This window comes from Cuculus canorus, chromosome 7 (assembly GCF_017976375.1).
Source record: "Cuculus canorus isolate bCucCan1 chromosome 7, bCucCan1.pri, whole genome shotgun sequence".
Classification (NCBI taxonomy): domain Eukaryota; kingdom Metazoa; phylum Chordata; class Aves; order Cuculiformes; family Cuculidae; genus Cuculus; species Cuculus canorus.
The window spans coordinates 14,656,161-14,673,955 of record NC_071407.1 but is presented as its reverse complement, the minus strand read 5'-3'; the positions used below and the strand labels follow the sequence as shown (position 1 = coordinate 14,673,955).

The 17,795-nt window shown below is 42.1% G+C and overlaps 1 protein-coding gene across 1 annotated transcript in view; it reads left to right on the top strand.

Moving 5' to 3' along the window:
* Positions 1-17,795, top strand: part of ARMH3 (armadillo like helical domain containing 3) — a 129,779-nt gene that overhangs the window by 3,965 nt on the left and 108,019 nt on the right. Inside the window, exons 2-10 of the mRNA XM_054071028.1 lie at positions 4,365-4,476; positions 4,949-5,005; positions 5,141-5,287; positions 6,885-6,992; positions 8,057-8,149; positions 9,020-9,094; positions 9,778-9,864; positions 16,242-16,298; positions 17,297-17,340. Of these exons, the coding sequence (XP_053927003.1) occupies positions 4,375-4,476; positions 4,949-5,005; positions 5,141-5,287; positions 6,885-6,992; positions 8,057-8,149; positions 9,020-9,094; positions 9,778-9,864; positions 16,242-16,298; positions 17,297-17,340 (770 nt within the window). The 5' untranslated portion in view covers positions 4,365-4,374. The remainder of the gene's footprint in view (positions 1-4,364; positions 4,477-4,948; positions 5,006-5,140; positions 5,288-6,884; positions 6,993-8,056; positions 8,150-9,019; positions 9,095-9,777; positions 9,865-16,241; positions 16,299-17,296; positions 17,341-17,795) is intronic.

The window sequence follows — 17,795 nt, the reverse complement described above, 5'->3', positions numbered from 1 at the left end:
ATCTAATCTGAATCTCCCTTCTTTCATCTTAAAATGGTTACCCCTTGCCCTATTGTTGCACTCCCTGATAAAGAGCCCTTTTCCAGCTTTCCTGTAGGTCCCTTTAAGTACTGGAAGGCTGCTAGAAGGTCTCCCTAGAGCCTTCTGTTCTCTAGGCTGAACAACCTTAACTCCCTCAGCCAGGTTTTGCTCAACTTTCCTTTAGGCTTGAGTATGTACCTGCAAAATATCTTGAAAAGCAAAGGGTGATTACGCTGGCTGCCAGGTGTGCACAGTCATTGGTGGGGGCAGTTACTAGTCTTGACATATTTGAATTACTGAGTCCAGTCTTGGTAGCAGTGGTAAGTCAAGGAGTATTGGATTCTAAAAGCAGAAGTATCTCAGTTCTTATTTGGGTCTTTATAAATATTGATTGAGTTCCAGGGTTTTGGCATCAACAAACTAATGTAGATCACATAATTTGCACTGCCTTTTTCAGAAATGGAAAAAATGGTTTGCCAAGTAAGTCAGTATATGAAAATACTATTTTATGTCATCTGTTTGTTTTGTTTTTATTTAACCAATAAGTGTTACAGTATATTTTTTGAGGGGTCCACAGCGAAAAGAATATATTTATTCATGTTTGATTGCATGTGGGGTTGTATATAGGCATCTGTAATCTTGAAAACTTTCAGCTTTGTTAGCTTAGGCAATTAAATGCAAAATACAGTGTTTAATGGGCTGCCTGCAAGATTGCAGAAGTTAGAAGTTTTGCATCCTGATGTCATTGTAGTGTAGATGTGCATTAGTGTTTTGTTCTCTGCAGCAGTATTTTCACTGTTATAGGATGAACTATGGAATAATAATAGTCTGCACAGGAGCTGAGTGTCAGAGCCACGGTTTTCAGTGTGCACAAATCTGAGTAAACCTCAGACTCAAAATGTCAGATTCATTTTTCCTGTGGATATTCAAATGAAAAGCTGAATGAAATGAAAAGTTCATCAGAATGTTGCATGTTTGGTTGGAATCTGTGCTATGAGTTCTGGAATTAAATGGAAAGGAGGTGAATGGCTGGATGTGCTCATCCCTTTCTTCCTGACTGGATCAGCTGATGCCAGGGTTGATGATAGATAAAGCAAGAGTCTGCCTGAACTTCTGTCTGCCATGGCCTTTTTTTTCCCCTGCCTTTGAGCTGCCAAGCCTCATGCTCTGTCAAGGTTTCTTTTAGTTTTAGATGAAGCATCTTGAATCTTCTGCTGCACAGCAATGTGTTTCTGTTCTGAAAATCCACATGCGTGCACTTCCCTTGGCCCTGAGGGGCAGTTCCCCTGTGCCGGCAGGAACTGCAGCAGGATTCATTTAGCGGCATGTGTTAATGGGACTGACCTATTGACAGAATAAATTATCCATTTGAACCTACAATGTGGAAAATGCACTAATGCTTTTTAAATGTGTTGCGTTTAAAGGATAATTGTTAACCATATTCATTGTTGTTGTTTTCATAAGCTGTCATGGCGTCCCGATAATTTGGCAACTCTGCAACTTATAAATGTTTTGCGCATTTAACCGTTGCTTTCTGCAGCTGCCTAGAAGGCCCCCATTAGCAAAATGCCGTTTCCTTTGCTATCTTTATGACGTCTAGAAAATGTAATTGCATAAAGTGAAAAGAAAAAGCCATTTGTACAGCCCGATCATCATAGGTCATGAAACAAGCACAGGCTAATAAAGCGTCGGCATGAAAGGCGACTTTTAATTTTCTCCCCTTGCTCCTCCATATGCTTATTTGTAGAGTGGCAAATTATAAACAAGAACATTATTTAAACCTTGCCTTTAGCACTTTTCTTTGTATATGGTCTGTGCAGCTTTGTCTGAGAGAATATGAATCCCAAGTCCCATTTTGAGAGAGATGAGATTTTTCACATTATCATGTGATGCCTCTGATACTCAACCAGCATCGAGCCTTTGTGTCTTGTGGGATTTAGATTTTTTTGTCTTTCTGGAAATGTAGAAAAAGTCTTAAAATGCAGCTCTCAAAGTCCAGGGAGTAAGCAGGGTGTATCGATCCCTTCTCATTCATGTACGCATTTGGTGTGGGAATGCTGACCTAGAAGCATTGAGAGTTAGTTTATTAGTTTTGACATTGGGATTCGTTAGAGGTAATTCAATTAGCAGCACACTGATGGATGTGTGTGTATGCTGGGGCTGGCAGCTGCCTTAGGTTCAGAAGCTTACAATTCTACTTGGGAGATTGTTTTGTGCAATCTTGGGTGAGATTTGTATTGCAAGGCTAAAAGTGACATTGTTCTTGATTTGGTTTCTAATAAATTTCTCTCTGTTTCCAATTATGTTTCTAATTAGAATAATGTCTTATTTCCCATGACAGTTTAAAAATAATGCTAAGTCTGTAAAAGAGAAACTATCAAGATGATTGAATAGTGTTTTCTTTTTTGTTTGTCAGACTGCAACCTTTTGCCATCTTAATTGGGTACATAGACCTGGGAGGCTACAGGAATGATCTTTATCTTTGATTTTTATTTACAGAAGGTTATGGTGCAGTAGTTGATAAGCTTCCTTCTGTCATCGTGTCTCGGGGCTGTTTGTGTTCTTACCCTAGCACGCACACCAGTCCTTAACCAGCCAGCTGGGTGTACTCCCTTTCTAGAAGGAAGGAAGACTAGCTCTCTACCTCTCCATATCAATCTCAGGTGTGAGATCTGCTCCTCTCTATCCTACCCTCTGCTTTCCCATCCAGGCAAAGCTCCTTTCCTTCACACCTAGGGTAGGGTCTTTTGCAGCAGCAAAAGTTTCTCCGGGCCCAAAGATGTTTTCCTGACATTTAGAACTGAGGTTTTCCACTCAAAAGTTGGGTATCTGAATAACCAACGCTAGGAGCCTGAGAGTTCTAGTTGAGAACATAGTTGTAATCTAAGACAACCAAAAGCTGTCTGCAGTGGAAAGGATATATAATAGATCTGGAACTGGCATTCAGTAGTTGCTGGAACTTGCTCTTTGAAGGAAAGACAGATCTAAATGTGCTGTGGCTGTGGAAGGGGTTCAGGCAGTCTGGGATGGAGGCTGAATCTAAAGCTGCCTCTATGGCTGCTAGCACAGAAAGCGCTGAGGTCTTAGATGCTGACTGCAGTGAACTTACCTCTCTGTGCGTAATTTAGCATGGCTGAGCACAGCTGCCACAAGAGCCTGCGCATGTCTTTCTGGAGCATGACTTAAGTCAAACCTCTGCCTGAGGTATGTTGCTGCTGTGTGTGTAATTACCTTTGGAGGTGTGGGAGAAAGGTTGGGAGCTCAGGGATATGAGGAGAGATGGCGTTTGCTTTCTGCTGAGTACTTCTGACAGTGCTGCAGTGATAGAGGAGGTCAGAACAGTGCTAAAGCGCTGAAGCTTGCCAGAAGAGTCTGTGATTGCAGATAAATACGTATTTGCAAGGTCAGGGTGGTGATGTGCTTTGTAGCATCAGACTTGAGGCTGAGAGTACGTGGGAAGTCATGCGTTCTAACTCTCAGCCCCTGGGATGGGGTTGACTGTCACAGAAGGTTCAGGACCACAGCTCTGGCAGTTAGTTTTTGTAGTAGCTTGTTTTGTTATAATGATACTTACTTTTTTTTTTTCATAGGATAACCAGTAAGCATGAGAAACCAATTAATTATAGTAAAACTTACTTGTGTTTCTTTTGTTGTCAAATGGATCAGGAAATGCATCTGATTTAAAAAAAAAGAAGAGTCCCTGCAAAGCTTCTCCCTGTGTTCTTCCATCCTCCTCCCAACTCTGAACCACATGTGGTGGTTGAGGCTGGGGTTCTTCTCTGGCTTGATTTGCAGAGCAGCTGGCACGGCTGAGGGATACCAAGGTGCAAAGGTAGGGATGAGTAAGAATGGCAGGAGTGCTTTAAGGAGGCTTTGCAGCCAGATGTTTCCTGAGGTTGGGTGCCTCCTCAGGACTGCAGAAGCAGAATTTGAAGTGCTTTGATAGGCAGCAAGTTGAACAGATAAGAGAAGAATTTTTCAAATAATTTCAGGGCTTTTTGTCACAAAATGTCCTTGAGGCTTGATTGGTGTCAAAAAGGACTGAGTATCCGTTTGGTAACAGTATCACAGTTCATACAATGAACTAGATATAAACTGCATTGGTCTGGATCGTGAATCAAATCTGTGTCTAGACATCTTTCTTTGAAATGGGGTATAGGACTAGATGGGACCTTTGATCTGATGTCTTATCTGGTATAGTTATTAAAGCCCCTACTTTCAGCTTGTGAGATGCTGTTAATAGTTCAGTACAGTGAAAAGGTCTTTCATGACTGAGGCAGGACAGATATGCCTTGAAGAAAAGTTTAAGTTTCTTAGGCTTTTTTGTCTATTTTTACCTTCAGGGTATACAGCATGGCCCAAACAGAGAAGAAAGGTGGGCTGCTCCGGAAATCTTCAGCCTCCAAGAAGCCGTGGAAGGAGAAAGTTGTGTTGATGTATGATGAGATCTTCACGGTAAGGACCTGAGCATCTCTTCTTTCTAAAGTGTCGTGTTAATTTTTCTTGGTTTAGTTTGTGCTGAGAGCTCTGCAGGGTGGATCCTTTTCCCAAAGTAAGGACTGCACAGCGTAGGCACACACTTCAGGCTCTCCTGGTGTCATGCAGAGCTCTGTATTCTGCTCTCTTCGTTAATGTCATCTTGACCTATTGTCTAACAGAACCATTTGTCATCTATGGAAGTGATGGCTTTTCAAGTATTTCTTAAAAACTAATCCAGAAAGTAGGCACATGGTTCCCAATTGAGAGCTGCTTGTGTTTGTCCTTCTGTTTCTGGAGATCTGTGCAGACAGGATTCTATACTGTAAGACCACTTGGTCATTCTGTGGGGTGATGCTGACTCTGAGCTACTCACGATGATGGTTTTCTTTAAGTTCTGCCTGAATAGTTTCTTCTTGCTTGCACTCATGGCTGTTCCTTTTTCTTTCAGACAGAGGACCCCAGCAAATGCAACCCTAGGTTTTGGGAGGAGCTATTTCTCATGAAGGTAACTGGAACTGAGCATCCTCTGATTTGCTGCAGCTGTTCTGTCTATGATAAGGCAGACCGTCAGTGCAAGGACTTGCCTTTCTAAGGTGTCGGTGGTTGTGTAACATGCATTAACTTGTTCTTCACCTGGCAGGTCAACTTGGAATATCTGGAAGGCAAGCTGGAGGCTTTGGATGGGGAAGAGTTAATGAAGATAAAAGATAACATCAACTGCTTGTTTCAGCACTGCATCCAGGCACTGGGTGAAGAGCACCCAATCAGAGTGGTCAATGCATTGCAGGTATCTTGCTGAGAGATGGGGAATGCCCTGGTTTTGCAATACGTTTGCTGCTGGTATCAAACATCTTGGGCTCATTTCTTTGCTTCTGAGGAGAAGTGATGTCTACAGAGCAGTTGCTATTTTTTATGTGTGAAGGTTACAAACATTCATAATCTCTTTAGTCTTTGAGGAGCAATAGCTTGGTTCAGAATTCAAGAGAATGTGGTGATGCAGGATGAAGCAGATGGCAATGGAGGGGAGACGAGAGGGGCTTGTTCACACTGCAAGCTTTCAGTTTGGGGGCTCAAGAGCACTCTGTTACAGCTTTGTATCCTACTTTCTCCTGTTCTCTCTTCTTTCAGCCTCCTTTTTGAATTTCTGTATGGGTTGAAAATGAAATAAAGCTCTGGAGAAGTTAGTGTGAGATTTATACAGGGGAATTCCCTGCTGGATGCTTCCTAATTGGAAGCTTTAAAGAATTGTCACTCAGAATTAATAACATTTTCCTGCAGGTTGCTCCTTACCAAAGCTATCCCATGTCTTGTGTGGGAGACTCCCCTCCTCAGTCTTGATGTTTTATGTTAGAGTTCACAGACTGATTGTTACAGTTTAGTGAATACGTTTGTCTCAGCTTCTCTCCATTGTAGGAACACAGGATACAAAATACAGATTTTGAGAAGTCATCTGTAGGAGACATTGGACAGGCAGTAAGCTGTGAAGAGTTGATTTAAAACAAAATATTTACAGCTCCAATATACAATCGTGCATTGTATTATTATTATAATTAGTTTGAAAGGATGCTATTAAATATTGTAGTTATAGCTACATAGACAGTCCAGCCCAGCCCTGTATACCCAAACCCGTATTCAGGCACTTAGCAGAAGTTAGACCAGGGCTCAAATCTAGAATCCTGCTGTGTGAGTGTGAATAGGAACCAGGTAACACATCCTGAGCTTGAGTTGGGAGAGCGTTCCCTTAATCAGTCTTTGTTCATGTGGAAAGTGATCCTGAAGCCAAAACTTAAATAAGCAGTATTTTCTTGAGAATGAACATGGTGACCAAAGGTTTGTTAGTCCAGTGTCCCGTCTCTGAGAGTAATGGAAAAAAAAGGGTGTCTGCCTTACCCTTTTGCTTCTGTGTGATTCTGTATGGTCTCCTGATTTCTTGAGGTCTGCTTGTCTCCAGCTTTACCTCTTTAGAAACTAATTACTTCTCACAGGTGGATTTGAGCTGGAGTCTGAAACTGCTGTGGTGATATTCCTGCTCATTCCCCTCTTTCACAGTCCTGAAAGGCACCTGATGACAAAAGTCACCACGGGCATTTTCCCTGTTTTGGAGCAAATGAGGCATTTGCTGTCCCTAACTTTTCCTCGGAGTGCTGTGAAATGAAGGGGTGAACAAACAGGAAAAATATGGATAAATATATCCTTCTCTAATTATTTTGAGTTTTCAGCATCCAAGATACTCCTTAGAGACAACAAAGGTGGAAGAGAGGTCAGACAAAATCTATGGCTTCCAGGCTGCACTTTGCCAGGGCTGGAGAGGGTCTTGGGGTGAGTTTTGCTATTGAGTTGTGGGTGTTGCCTTACACCTTGCTCTCTGACTTTTCCTTTTGCAGACTCTGTGTGCATTGATTCGGGGAGTCCATCAGAAGAACAAATCCACTTCTGGGTTTGACATCATCAACATGCTTGTGGGTTTTGATAAGGCAGAGCTATGTATGAAGGTGAGGCCCTGGTGATGTAGAGAAACAGTTTGCACAGCAGCCATGGTGCGGGGGCAGTGATTTGTGGGTGTATGAGTCTACCAAGGTAGACACATCTTTCAGGGAAAATACTTTTGAGGGAAATACTCTAGCTACTTGTTAAAAACAATTGCCCTGAAGTTCTTTGCCTGCTAGTGGCACAAAGACATTTGGGGTCCCTGTGTTTGTCAGGAATATACAACACACTTTTTTTATTTTCCTTTAGTTTCATGCTGTGTAGTCACTATGGTTGAGAAATCTTAAGACCAGAGAAGGCTATCACAGACCATTAGTACCCAGTCATATCCTGTGGTCTTGTGTTTCTCTCTGCACATGCACTTATTTGATGCTCTTCACTGTAAAGATATTGAGGTTTGCGAAATGACAAAGCAATCAGTGAGATTGAATCGTTGTTGTATTTTTCATCTCTCTACAAATGGTAGTACATTTGGGGAAAATATTCAGTAGTAACTTTCCTATCAGAACTACATTTTTCCTTTAAGAATAACTGTATTACCTATAACTTAATATTTGGAAAACAATTATTTATGAATATCTGTCAAACAGCTATTAAGTATCTATTTTGAATCGTAACTATTGTATGTATCATTGAATTGGAGGTGTTCCACTTACGAAAGATCTCACAGTGCCTATAAGTAAAATGGAGTATTGAGAAAAGAAAGCACTGGTGTTACTGTCTTGCAGACAAAAAGGAAGATGGTATTTGTAAAGCTCAGCACAACTTTGTGAATAAAATCCATTTTATTTGTATTCAAAAATCTGTAATGCATCTAGAGAAAACTCTTGGAAGGTGGTCATGATGTTATGCCTGCAGTCATTAAAATGTAGTTAGCACAAAACAATGTTGAGAATCAATGGTGTGAATATGGGCTGTATAACAGTGGTAGTGGCTCAGGTATTGATTCTGGAATAACATGGCTTTATATTGGTGTGCTTGTTTCAGAATCCTCTAAAAAGCTTTTTGTAACAAACATTTGAAATAATTTTAAGTATTGCTTTTAAATAATTTGTTTTCTTATCTTCAGAATCTGATGGAGAGCTTGGACTCGCTTCTCTGTGCAGAAGGTTCTGAAAGCCTCAAAAGTCTGTGTCTGAAGCTACTTCTCTGCTTGGTGACGGTAAATGAATGCCAGCTGTATAAACTTAAAGGCTTATATGAGCCACATCTTGAGGGATGAAACTGTCTCAGAACTTGGGCAGAATGCCACAGTGTGAAGCTTAAGAGAAGGGAAGAAGTTGTGAATGAGAATAAGGGTCAGCCTGGGATGTGCATCGTTGCTCTAACGGTAGTGGCAGTACAGACTAGCAGACTGTTTTAACCACAGGAGACAGGTGCCAACTGGGGCAAAAGGAGAGAGACACAGGAAGAAGTGTTAGTTGAATTCACAGTTTCTTGTAGGGAAAAAGATATTTAAGTTACCAGATAAATGGAAAGAGAGCAGAAGAGAAGGCCTGAGGCACAGGAAGAGTGGTCTCAAAAGTGGTGAGGATGTGAAGAATGAGAAAGTTGGAATAAATGGTCACTCAGCATCTCTTGGAGATGGTCAACTGTGAACTATTTTGGCTGTTGTAAGAGATAATTGAGTGTGGGGAAGGCCTTGGCTGCCTCGTTTGTGATGGGAAAGTGCTCAGTGGACCATATGGGTGCTGTTTCTTTCGCTCTCTGCCTCCAATGTAACAGTCTGCTTCAGCGGCTGATGGCTGTTGTCATGCAGCTGTGTAAAATATCAGTCTGTAGAGGAAGGGGGGAGCTCCTCGTGTGTGGGCCACGCTTCTTGACAGAGAAAGGGGTGGGAGACAGGACAGATTTCTTTAACTTTATGTCTAGCTCTATTGCTAGTCACACCTTGACTTGCTGACTAAGTGTGAGATTCTGGATAAATGTGTCCATCTGGTAGGAGAACTCTTCTGTTCCCAGTGTGTGCCAGAGGCAGCTACAGCATCATGGAGGCTTCAGGTGAGATTTTAAAACTTCTGTTTGTACTCAGGTGACAGATAACATTAGCCAGAACACCATCCTGGAGTATGTGATGATTAACAGCATATTTGAAGCTATTTTACAGGTAAGTGTTTTTTCTTCTACTGCAGGGACGCTTTTCCCATAGCGAGAGCTTTCAGTCATGCTTTTCAGCTTTTTCAGTGCAGTATGGATAACTGGCACTGTGTGTTTCTTCCATTCATAGCTCAGTCATAGATTTTTTTTGTTTTTGTTCTATCTCCTCCTTACTCTAGTCTGCTGTTTTAGTCACTACTGAATATTTAAAGTATTCTTCACTTGAGACATGTGTGCATAGATAGAAGCCGAACAGATTTCTTGGCTAATTTCACAGAGAATTCCTGTCTTGGAGGAACTTCTCTCAAAAGGCAATCTGAATATATTGAGGTTTTTTTCTGCTTTTTGATGCATGATACTTTTTAGAAGTGGAAGTGGCCTTGGGGAAACCCAGAAAACTTGCACAGATAATGTTGGTGATCATCATATCATAAGAAATACTGGTCAATGCTGTTGAGAAATATATTTGCCCTTTATACTCAGAAAGCCTATGTGCTTCCTCTCTGTGATAAATAAGCTTCTCTGTTCACAGAGCTTCTTGAAAGTATCAATACTCCCTCAGCATTAAATATCGTCTTTCAGTTAGGACATAATTTGCTTTTACACATACATTTGACGGCCCCACATTGTCTGAGAGTCACTGCAAGTGTCCTGAGGCAGGCCTGAACAGAACTGTGTGATTATTTATTCCAGATCCTGTCTAGCCCACTTAGTCGCAGGGAACATGGCTATGATGCTGTTGTCCTCCTTGCCTTGCTGGTCAACTACAGAAAGTACGAGGTAGGTGTTCTTCTGGATAACAGAAACATCGCTTCTCTCTACCTTATTATTTTACACAGGCTTCTAGATTATGAAGGCAACCTGCAGTACAGTTTTTAGCAGTTATGCACTTTAATGTTTGTCAGGGCATCAGCGCAGAGCTGCAGAAGTTTTCAAAAGCAGTCACAATATCCTAACTGTGTCTGTCTCTGATGTCTGTGTGTAATCAAATGTGTATGACATTCATACAGCTCATTTTGTGCAAGCATGAAAGAAACTACCTAGGGAATTTGCATTTCCTTCATGAAAGTATTCTCAGGAAGCTCCTTTTGGAAGAGTTACTGTTGTGCCGAACTTGCGTGTTTGCCTCTGTATGTGTGATTTCTGTTATACATTATCTCCAAAGTAAAATGAGCTGCCAGTCATCTTGGGCTTCAGACTGAATTCGTGATTCAGAACTTGACTAGCAGACAGAAAGATCCCCAGAAGAGATGGCGAAGCTGTGACCAAAGAATGAACTGAGACATCACAGCTAGTATTTCCAAGAGAAGCTTGTCTCTGTCTCTTTGACTGATTCCTCTCTGAGAAACTTTATTCATCTTCCTTTTTTCTAAACTGGTTGTGCTACTTTGTGGTGTATTCCCATTTTCTTCTGTTAATCATCACCTTGAAAAAGAAACATTTCAGATGTCAAAAAAACCACCACGCTGGCTTTCATTTGCATGAGACATGATGCTTTGATAATCAGTCTTATTTTTTCCCATAATGAGGAATATCTTAATGTACTTAGATTGCCAAAAAAATGGGAAACTGTTGGAATACCCCCTCCTCAACAGAATTACTGGGAAGGAGCAGGCTTCAAAATACACCTGTTTCTATAATAGACCTTGTTTTGAATTCTGAATAAACTTAGAAGATAGGCAAAGACAGGAGCAGCACTTTGTGTCAAAGTAATCCCTGTTAATGTCTCATTCCTATGAATGTTGTCAGAATCGTGAATTACAGACTCTGTTCAGCAGTCTGTGCTGCGGTGGCATGGAGGAGGTATCATAGAACAATAGGACAATTTGGGCTGGAAGGGACCTTAAAGCTCATCCAATCCTAACCCCTCCTGCCATGGGCACGGACACCTCCCACTAGACCAGGCTGCTCAGAGCTTCATCCAACCTGGCCTTGAACACCTCCAGGGATGGGGCAGCCACAACTTCCCTGGGCAACCTGTGCCAGTGCCTCACCACCCTCATCGTGAAGAATTTCTTCCTAATGTCTAATCTAAATCTGCCCCACTCCAATTTCAAGCCATTTCCCCTCATGCTATCACTCTATGCTTTCGTGAACAGTCCCTCGCCAGCTTTCCTGTCACCCTCTTCAGGTACTGGAAGGCCACTATAAAATGTCCCCAGAGCCTTCTCTTCTCCAGGCCGAACAACCCCAACTCTCTCAGCCTGTCCTCGTATGGGAGGTGCTGCAGCCCTCTGATCATCTTCATAGCCCTCCCCAGGACCTGTTCCAACAGTTCCATATCTTTCTTATGTTGGGGATTCCAGAACTGGACACAATACTCCAGGTGGGGTCTTACAAGAGCAGAGTAGAGGGGCAGAATCACCTCCCTCGACCTGCTGGCCACGCTTCTTTTGATGCAGCCCAGGCTGGCCTTCTGGGCTGTGAGTGCACATTGCCAGTTCGTGTCATGCTTCTCATCAATTAGCACCCCAAGTCGTTCTCCACAGGGCTGCTCTCAATCACATCATCCCCCAGCCTGTATTGAAGCTGCAGATTGCCCCGACCCAGGTGCAGGAACTTGTATTTGGCCTTGTTGAACCTCACGAAGTTCACACAGGCACACTTGTCCAGCTTGTTCAAGTCCATCTGGATGATGTCCTGTCCTTCTGGTGTGACAACTGCACCACTCATCTTGGTGTCGTCTGCAGACTTGCTGAGGGAGGTTTTAGTTTGGTTTCAGTGTAGGGCACGAGGGAAAACTGATGGGAATTATGTGGGTAGGGTTACAGATGAGGGCAGACTAGAAGGACCAGAGGTCTCATTGCAGCATTCTGGTCAAAGGGTGGAGAGCTGTGTAGTCCCATCCCTGAGCTACGGATCCCTTTTTAGTATAGTTTAAGTCCTTAGTAAGGTAGAAAGCAGTGCATACTCAAGGTGTGTCCTTTTTGCAGTAGCTTTCTCTACATTATTGAGTTGGGGTCAAGTGCTTTGGAAAACATTGTCCTAGATGTCTTCAAACTGGATACCCCCAAAAAATTGTGCTGATGTTTAAAGGGTACAACCCAACCCGAGGCAGGTGTGTAGCAACAGGAATTTTGGCTTGAGTAGTTCATCTGGCAAGGCTGAAGGCAACTTGAAGAAAGGCTTTATTTGATGGCTGCCTGGCACTGCCCTTTGCAAACAGAGCTACAAGGAAAGGCTGTAGTAATGCTGTCAGAATCTTTGTCCTTAAGGAGTAGCTCCTTTCATTTGCTGTTCTTTAGCCTTTAGGGTCATTTTGGTGGTTGCCTGGTTGTCAGTGTATTGTAGCATACTTTCATGCCTCAAATCCTTTGGAGTTCTCTTTTTAGTTAGCTCTGCTGCAGTTGATAGGTTCTCTTTTGTTCTGAACTTCATTGGTTGCTAAATTGTGTTTCCAGCTGCTTAAGAAAATCTAATTAGGCTGAAAATTCATTAGTTGACTCTGATTTTTTTTGTCTGACTTTAATGTGAATACCAGTGTATCAGGACGTTCCTTCATATTTTTGGGATGTGAGTTTTGTAGTCTCCTTTCAAATTCCCTGGGGAATATCTGTCCACATTTTCATTAGCAGCATGTCTGAGACCTTGGCTTACTCATTAATTTCTTTTCTAGGAGTAAAATTTATTTAATGTGTCTTTACATGGAAGCTTAATGGGGTATCCCTGGTCTGAAAATCAATAATTTTCAGAAGTTGTTGCAAGTATATACTTTTTAAAGTCTTCAGCTATATTTTATATTCTTTTAATCCTAGTCCTGATTTCAGGTAAAATATGTGTACTTTAATACTATGTATGAGAAACATAAAAGGTAACCAAATAATTGACTGTACTAGGAAAATGGTGAAGCTAAGAGTACACAGGAGGCTGCCAAACAGAGAAAATGCTGTGAGGAAGAGTGTTTATTTGATCGCTTTCTCAGTGTTTTAAGGGATCACTGGTAGAACAGCAAGTTAAAACATAAAATCAGGTAGTGACTTTGGGATAGTTAGATTCCTTGATAACATCTAGGTGGAAATTTCTTTGCCTCATGTTCAATGAATTGCATGTTGTGTCTTTTGGTAGGCAGAAGTGAAAGAAATTAGTCCAAAAACGGGGTTTCCCTTTGTGTGCTTGTCTGGCAGCATGTAGTGTGTGTGCCAGCCCTTCGTTTCCAGTTACAGTCAGCTACAGGTACTGAGGGGACACTTACCGGTATTGAGGAGTCAGAAAATAAATCTTTTTTTTAAAAAAAAACCTAAACAACAGTTCACATGCAACTAATTTTAAATTAATCTCTTTAACAAAAAGGCTAATTATTCAAGCTCCAATTCCCTGCAAGATAGTCTGCCTGCAGAGGAGGTGGCCTCATCAGGGCTGGCAGCAAAGCTGCTGTATCATCCCCTAATGAGTGTTCAGGGAAAAGTCTTGTGAGGGATAATCAAATGGACTCTGGCCTTCATTTGTGTTACAGATGTGAAGATAAGTTGAGCACTTAACTAGGGATTATACGTGGTTAGTCGGGTTTTCTTTGCTTGCTTTTCCTACTAAAAATTTATTTTCCGTTGCTTCGTGCTGGAGGTGCCTTTGGGGGCCTGGAGGAGATCTTGTTCTCTCTGCCAGATCTGTGTGCTTCCTCATATAGCACTGCTTCATACGGCGTGTCTTACCTGGGGACTGCGTTTCTGATCTGCTTATTAATTGGCTTGTCTTGTTAAAATTATCTTGTAATGGTCTCCCCCAGCTTCCGACTTCATTTCTGTGAGATTGTTGATATCTAATGGTGGGTAAGCCCATGGAGGACATCTTGAGTATTCCTGAGTTCCAGGAATTTGTGTCTGTACCTCATCACTGTCAAGAAGACTTTAGTGCTACAGTGTTTGTTATATGATGGCAGTGACGGGAAAAGATCTATGGTTTCCAAGAGCTGAGAATCATATTTTTTTCTGTTCTTTCTGGAGGCAATTGGAAGCAGAAGCTGTTTCTAAGTTTATGTCACTGCTTCATTGACACACTTTGAAGTTTTCAAAATCAACCACTTCTCCAGGCTATTGCATGTTTGTGCGTGTTGTGGAGTAGCAGCTGTAATTTAGACTTTTAAAACTTGTGCTGTGATTCCTAATGAGAGGAAAACCAGGGAAACTCTGAAATAGCAGGATTAGGATAGGGAAGTGAGCAGAGAGTATGGAGTGGGCTTAGAGGCGCTTGTACAGCTTGCGTGCTCCTGATGGTCATTGTAGACATTCAGACTAATGCTCACAGGCAATAATTGTTCGAACTGTTGGCTCTCAAGGAGCATCAGGAGCAACCTGCATTCCCTGGGGGCAGCATAGGGAATATTCTCATCACACTGGTACAGACTTGCGCACTGAAAGGCACTGGAAACTGTCTTGTCCCGTAGAGAGTAATACACTGTGTGGATTGCACTGGTTAGTCGTCTGCCTGCTGCCTCGGGAATTAGGGGAATTAGAGGAGATATGGAATGTTTCGGAGGAATGGAAGACTTCAGACAGAAATATTAAAGAGACTGCTGCAGATATGAAAATGACGATTGAAAAGAAGGCAGAGATCTGTAGCAAACTAGGTGAGATTCATGACGCTCTCAGCCACTCACTGACATCTTCTAGCTGCCAAGAGGCAGGAGACATGGAGCACATGTCTTGGAGAGCAAAGGGCAGTGGGAGCATGAAGAGTCATTCATAGGCTGGAGGTGACAACAAACCCAATCCCCCTTCATTCTGGGATGGGCCAGAATGTCTGACTAGGTCTCAGAGCAGCCTGACGGCATTGGTCAGTGTAGTATCTCCCAGATTTTTCATTCCCCACATCTGGGAATTTGGGTAACCCTGCAGCCTCTAATCCAGCACAGCCCTGCTGCCCATTGCCTGGAAAAGCCCCATCACATTTGTTGGCCGTCAGTCACAGGCTGGCCACTCTTTTGTGTGTGAGCTGTGGTATGGAGAGTTTCTTCTCCTCCTATAAGGAGAGCAAGAGAATTACTGAATTTAACAAAGCTATGCTATATTTACAAGGATTGATTTTAATCTATATTTAATTATGAACTGGTGAAGCTTGCTTCTGCTTTACTGACACTGACTAAATTTGATTTCTGAGAGTGAGCATGGTTGTACAGGCAGGATCATATATTGTTACTCAATAGAAGCCTCTACACCAGCCTCGAGGAAATGTCTTTGCATGCTTCGTGCACAGATGGGTTCTGTGCAAGTTTTCTGTCTTTTTCTGAGACAGCAGACAGGGCTGTGTGCTGCTGCTGGCAGGCTGACAGCCTGGCTGAGCTTTGGTCTGTTCTGATTGCTTTCTTTTCTGAGCCAAAAAGAAAGCCTGATCCTCCCAAAGCACCAAATAATTGCAAGAGTGTTGTTTTCTGATCAGCATTATTTTTATCTTGCTGTCAAGCCGTGGGCAAATCAGTCGGATAACTGTGTAACCTGTAGGGCTGCAACTAATGCGTGCTTTGTGTTTTATTCTTCCCATTTACTTTGGACTTACTACAGGGATGGAGCCTTTCCTTGTCTGTCCTGGTTCCAGAATAACTTAATCTTGCACGGACGCATACAAGCAAGGACAAACCAATGTACATTGCTAATCTAAAATGCTTCTTAAATTTTTAGGACTTATCTTGGAGTCTGTGTGCTCTCTTCAGCTAAATTCAAGGAATTTATATTCCCTGGAGGCTTCTAGCTCTCCTTGCTGTAAACTGCTAAGTGTTGAACTCTAACCCTGCAGCAGATAAGTCCATAACACTGCGTACCTTCCTGGGTCCTCCTTCCTTCCTCTTTGCAAGGTGTTATAGAAGAATTGTATCATAACAGTAATGGTCAGTCCAGCTTCACTGTTTGTGCCGGCTGTGTCTTCACGGATAGCATGCTTGCAGGACAGCTACTTCGCTTCCAAGACTGACAGATGAGCTAGCAGAGGAGCAGAACCTCTCTTTCAATAAAATTGGGACCCTACCTGGCTGCGCAAAATAATGAGAAAGTGTCCTGAGCACAGCAGCCTTAACATATGATGTGACTCCTGTTTGTATTCTGCTTTATGGGACAGGAGGGAGACTCTTTCCATGTGGCTGCATAATCTTTGAAAGATAATACTGTTTTTTCCTAAAGGCTGAGCTTAAAACCAATTTTCTTTATTCCTTCCCTTTGTTCCCCGAGCAGTCAGTGAATCCGTACATTGTGAAGCTCTCTATCGTGGATGATGAAGCTACACTCAATGTGAGTATTTGACTTGGTTCCTCTGTGCTGCTCTTCCACGTATGGTGTTAAGAGTGTAATGAATGCAGTTGTGGGGCGGGGTAGAAAGAAGGTCTAGGAAAAGCACTGCTGTAAGAACACTGGTATAGCGAGTGTCTGCCCTGACTGCACTTCTGCTGTACATTGGGCAGTTCATGATTCAGGCAGTTTGATCACCATTTAAATGATGGGGATGGTTAAAAGGCTACATAGCAAGGAATGCTAGAGTAGGTCTAGCATACATTTGTGAACTATCTATACATTATTTGCTGCTGAAGCAGCACAAGATAACTTATGCTGAAGAATATATCCTCTCCAGTGTTGTCTCATCTGATTTTACCAGGCCATAAATCAATTCTCATAACTCAGTGGAAGCTGGTACCTGAGAGAAGAGTCCTGCAATGTATTCTGGGTTCCAGGCACTGTCTATGTTTTGTATCTGGGCCTGGATAGAAAGTGGCGGCACACTATGAGCTATGTGAGGTCTGAACTTAGAAGCTGTGCTTTAGGCTAAAAAGCAAACTCCATGCTAAATAAAGAATGAGAACAATTATTCTGAATTAATTAGATTAGCCTGACAGAAAGGATTATCAGTTGCTGTGGAATGATAGATTCTGTTTGCAAGAATTAAAAATGTTGCTAGTGTTTGTGGTCTCTGTTTTGAAGTTTTGGGTATCAGCTTCCTTCCAAAGCTCTTGCTGCTTTATCAAGCCTTCTTGAGTTGGGCCTCCAGACAGAGCTTTCTCAAGGACAGTAAGCATTCTCTGTTGAACTTAGTAATTGGATATTGAACTTGAAATTTTGATGTTTTGATTTTTGGATGATATTTTTGTTGTATTCTAGTGTGTCTTAATAGTTCAAACAGCTGAGGAAATTCATCACAGCATGCTAGGTTACCTTGGGGGTGCAGCACTGCTGTGTGTGTTCAGTGTGCAATGAGATTTGCATTGTAAAGATTTTTTTTTAATGCTTTTTTTCAGGGAATGGGGCTTGTAATTGCCCAGGCTTTATCAGAATATAACAGGTAAAACCTAAATGTCTCTTGTTCTTCAATGCATGATAGTTGCTGTACATTTCCACAAACTTTTTTTTGTGTTAAAGTACTTATTTATCACTTAACAGTCCTGATGCACCTGGAGAGGCAGGGAATAGTCTTACGCTTTGAGGTACTTCAGCTCAGTTACTGCTGTCATTGCAAGTGTAAATGCAGCTGTACCAGCTGGGCTGATATGCTTCAGGAGGGATCTTGCTGTAGGGGAAGATATCTACTTTGCTTTTACTGTCATGGATTTTACCTTTGTATGAACCTTGTGTGAAATCTTATGGTCCCAAGTGAAAAGGTAAATGATTTGCTGAATACTTTCCCATTAGAAAACTGATTTAAATGAAACACAATTTGAAGTGAACAAGTGGATCCAGGACTGTCCGCATGCCAGATCAGAGGTGATTAAGGGCTGTATGCTCCTGCAAATTGTGGAA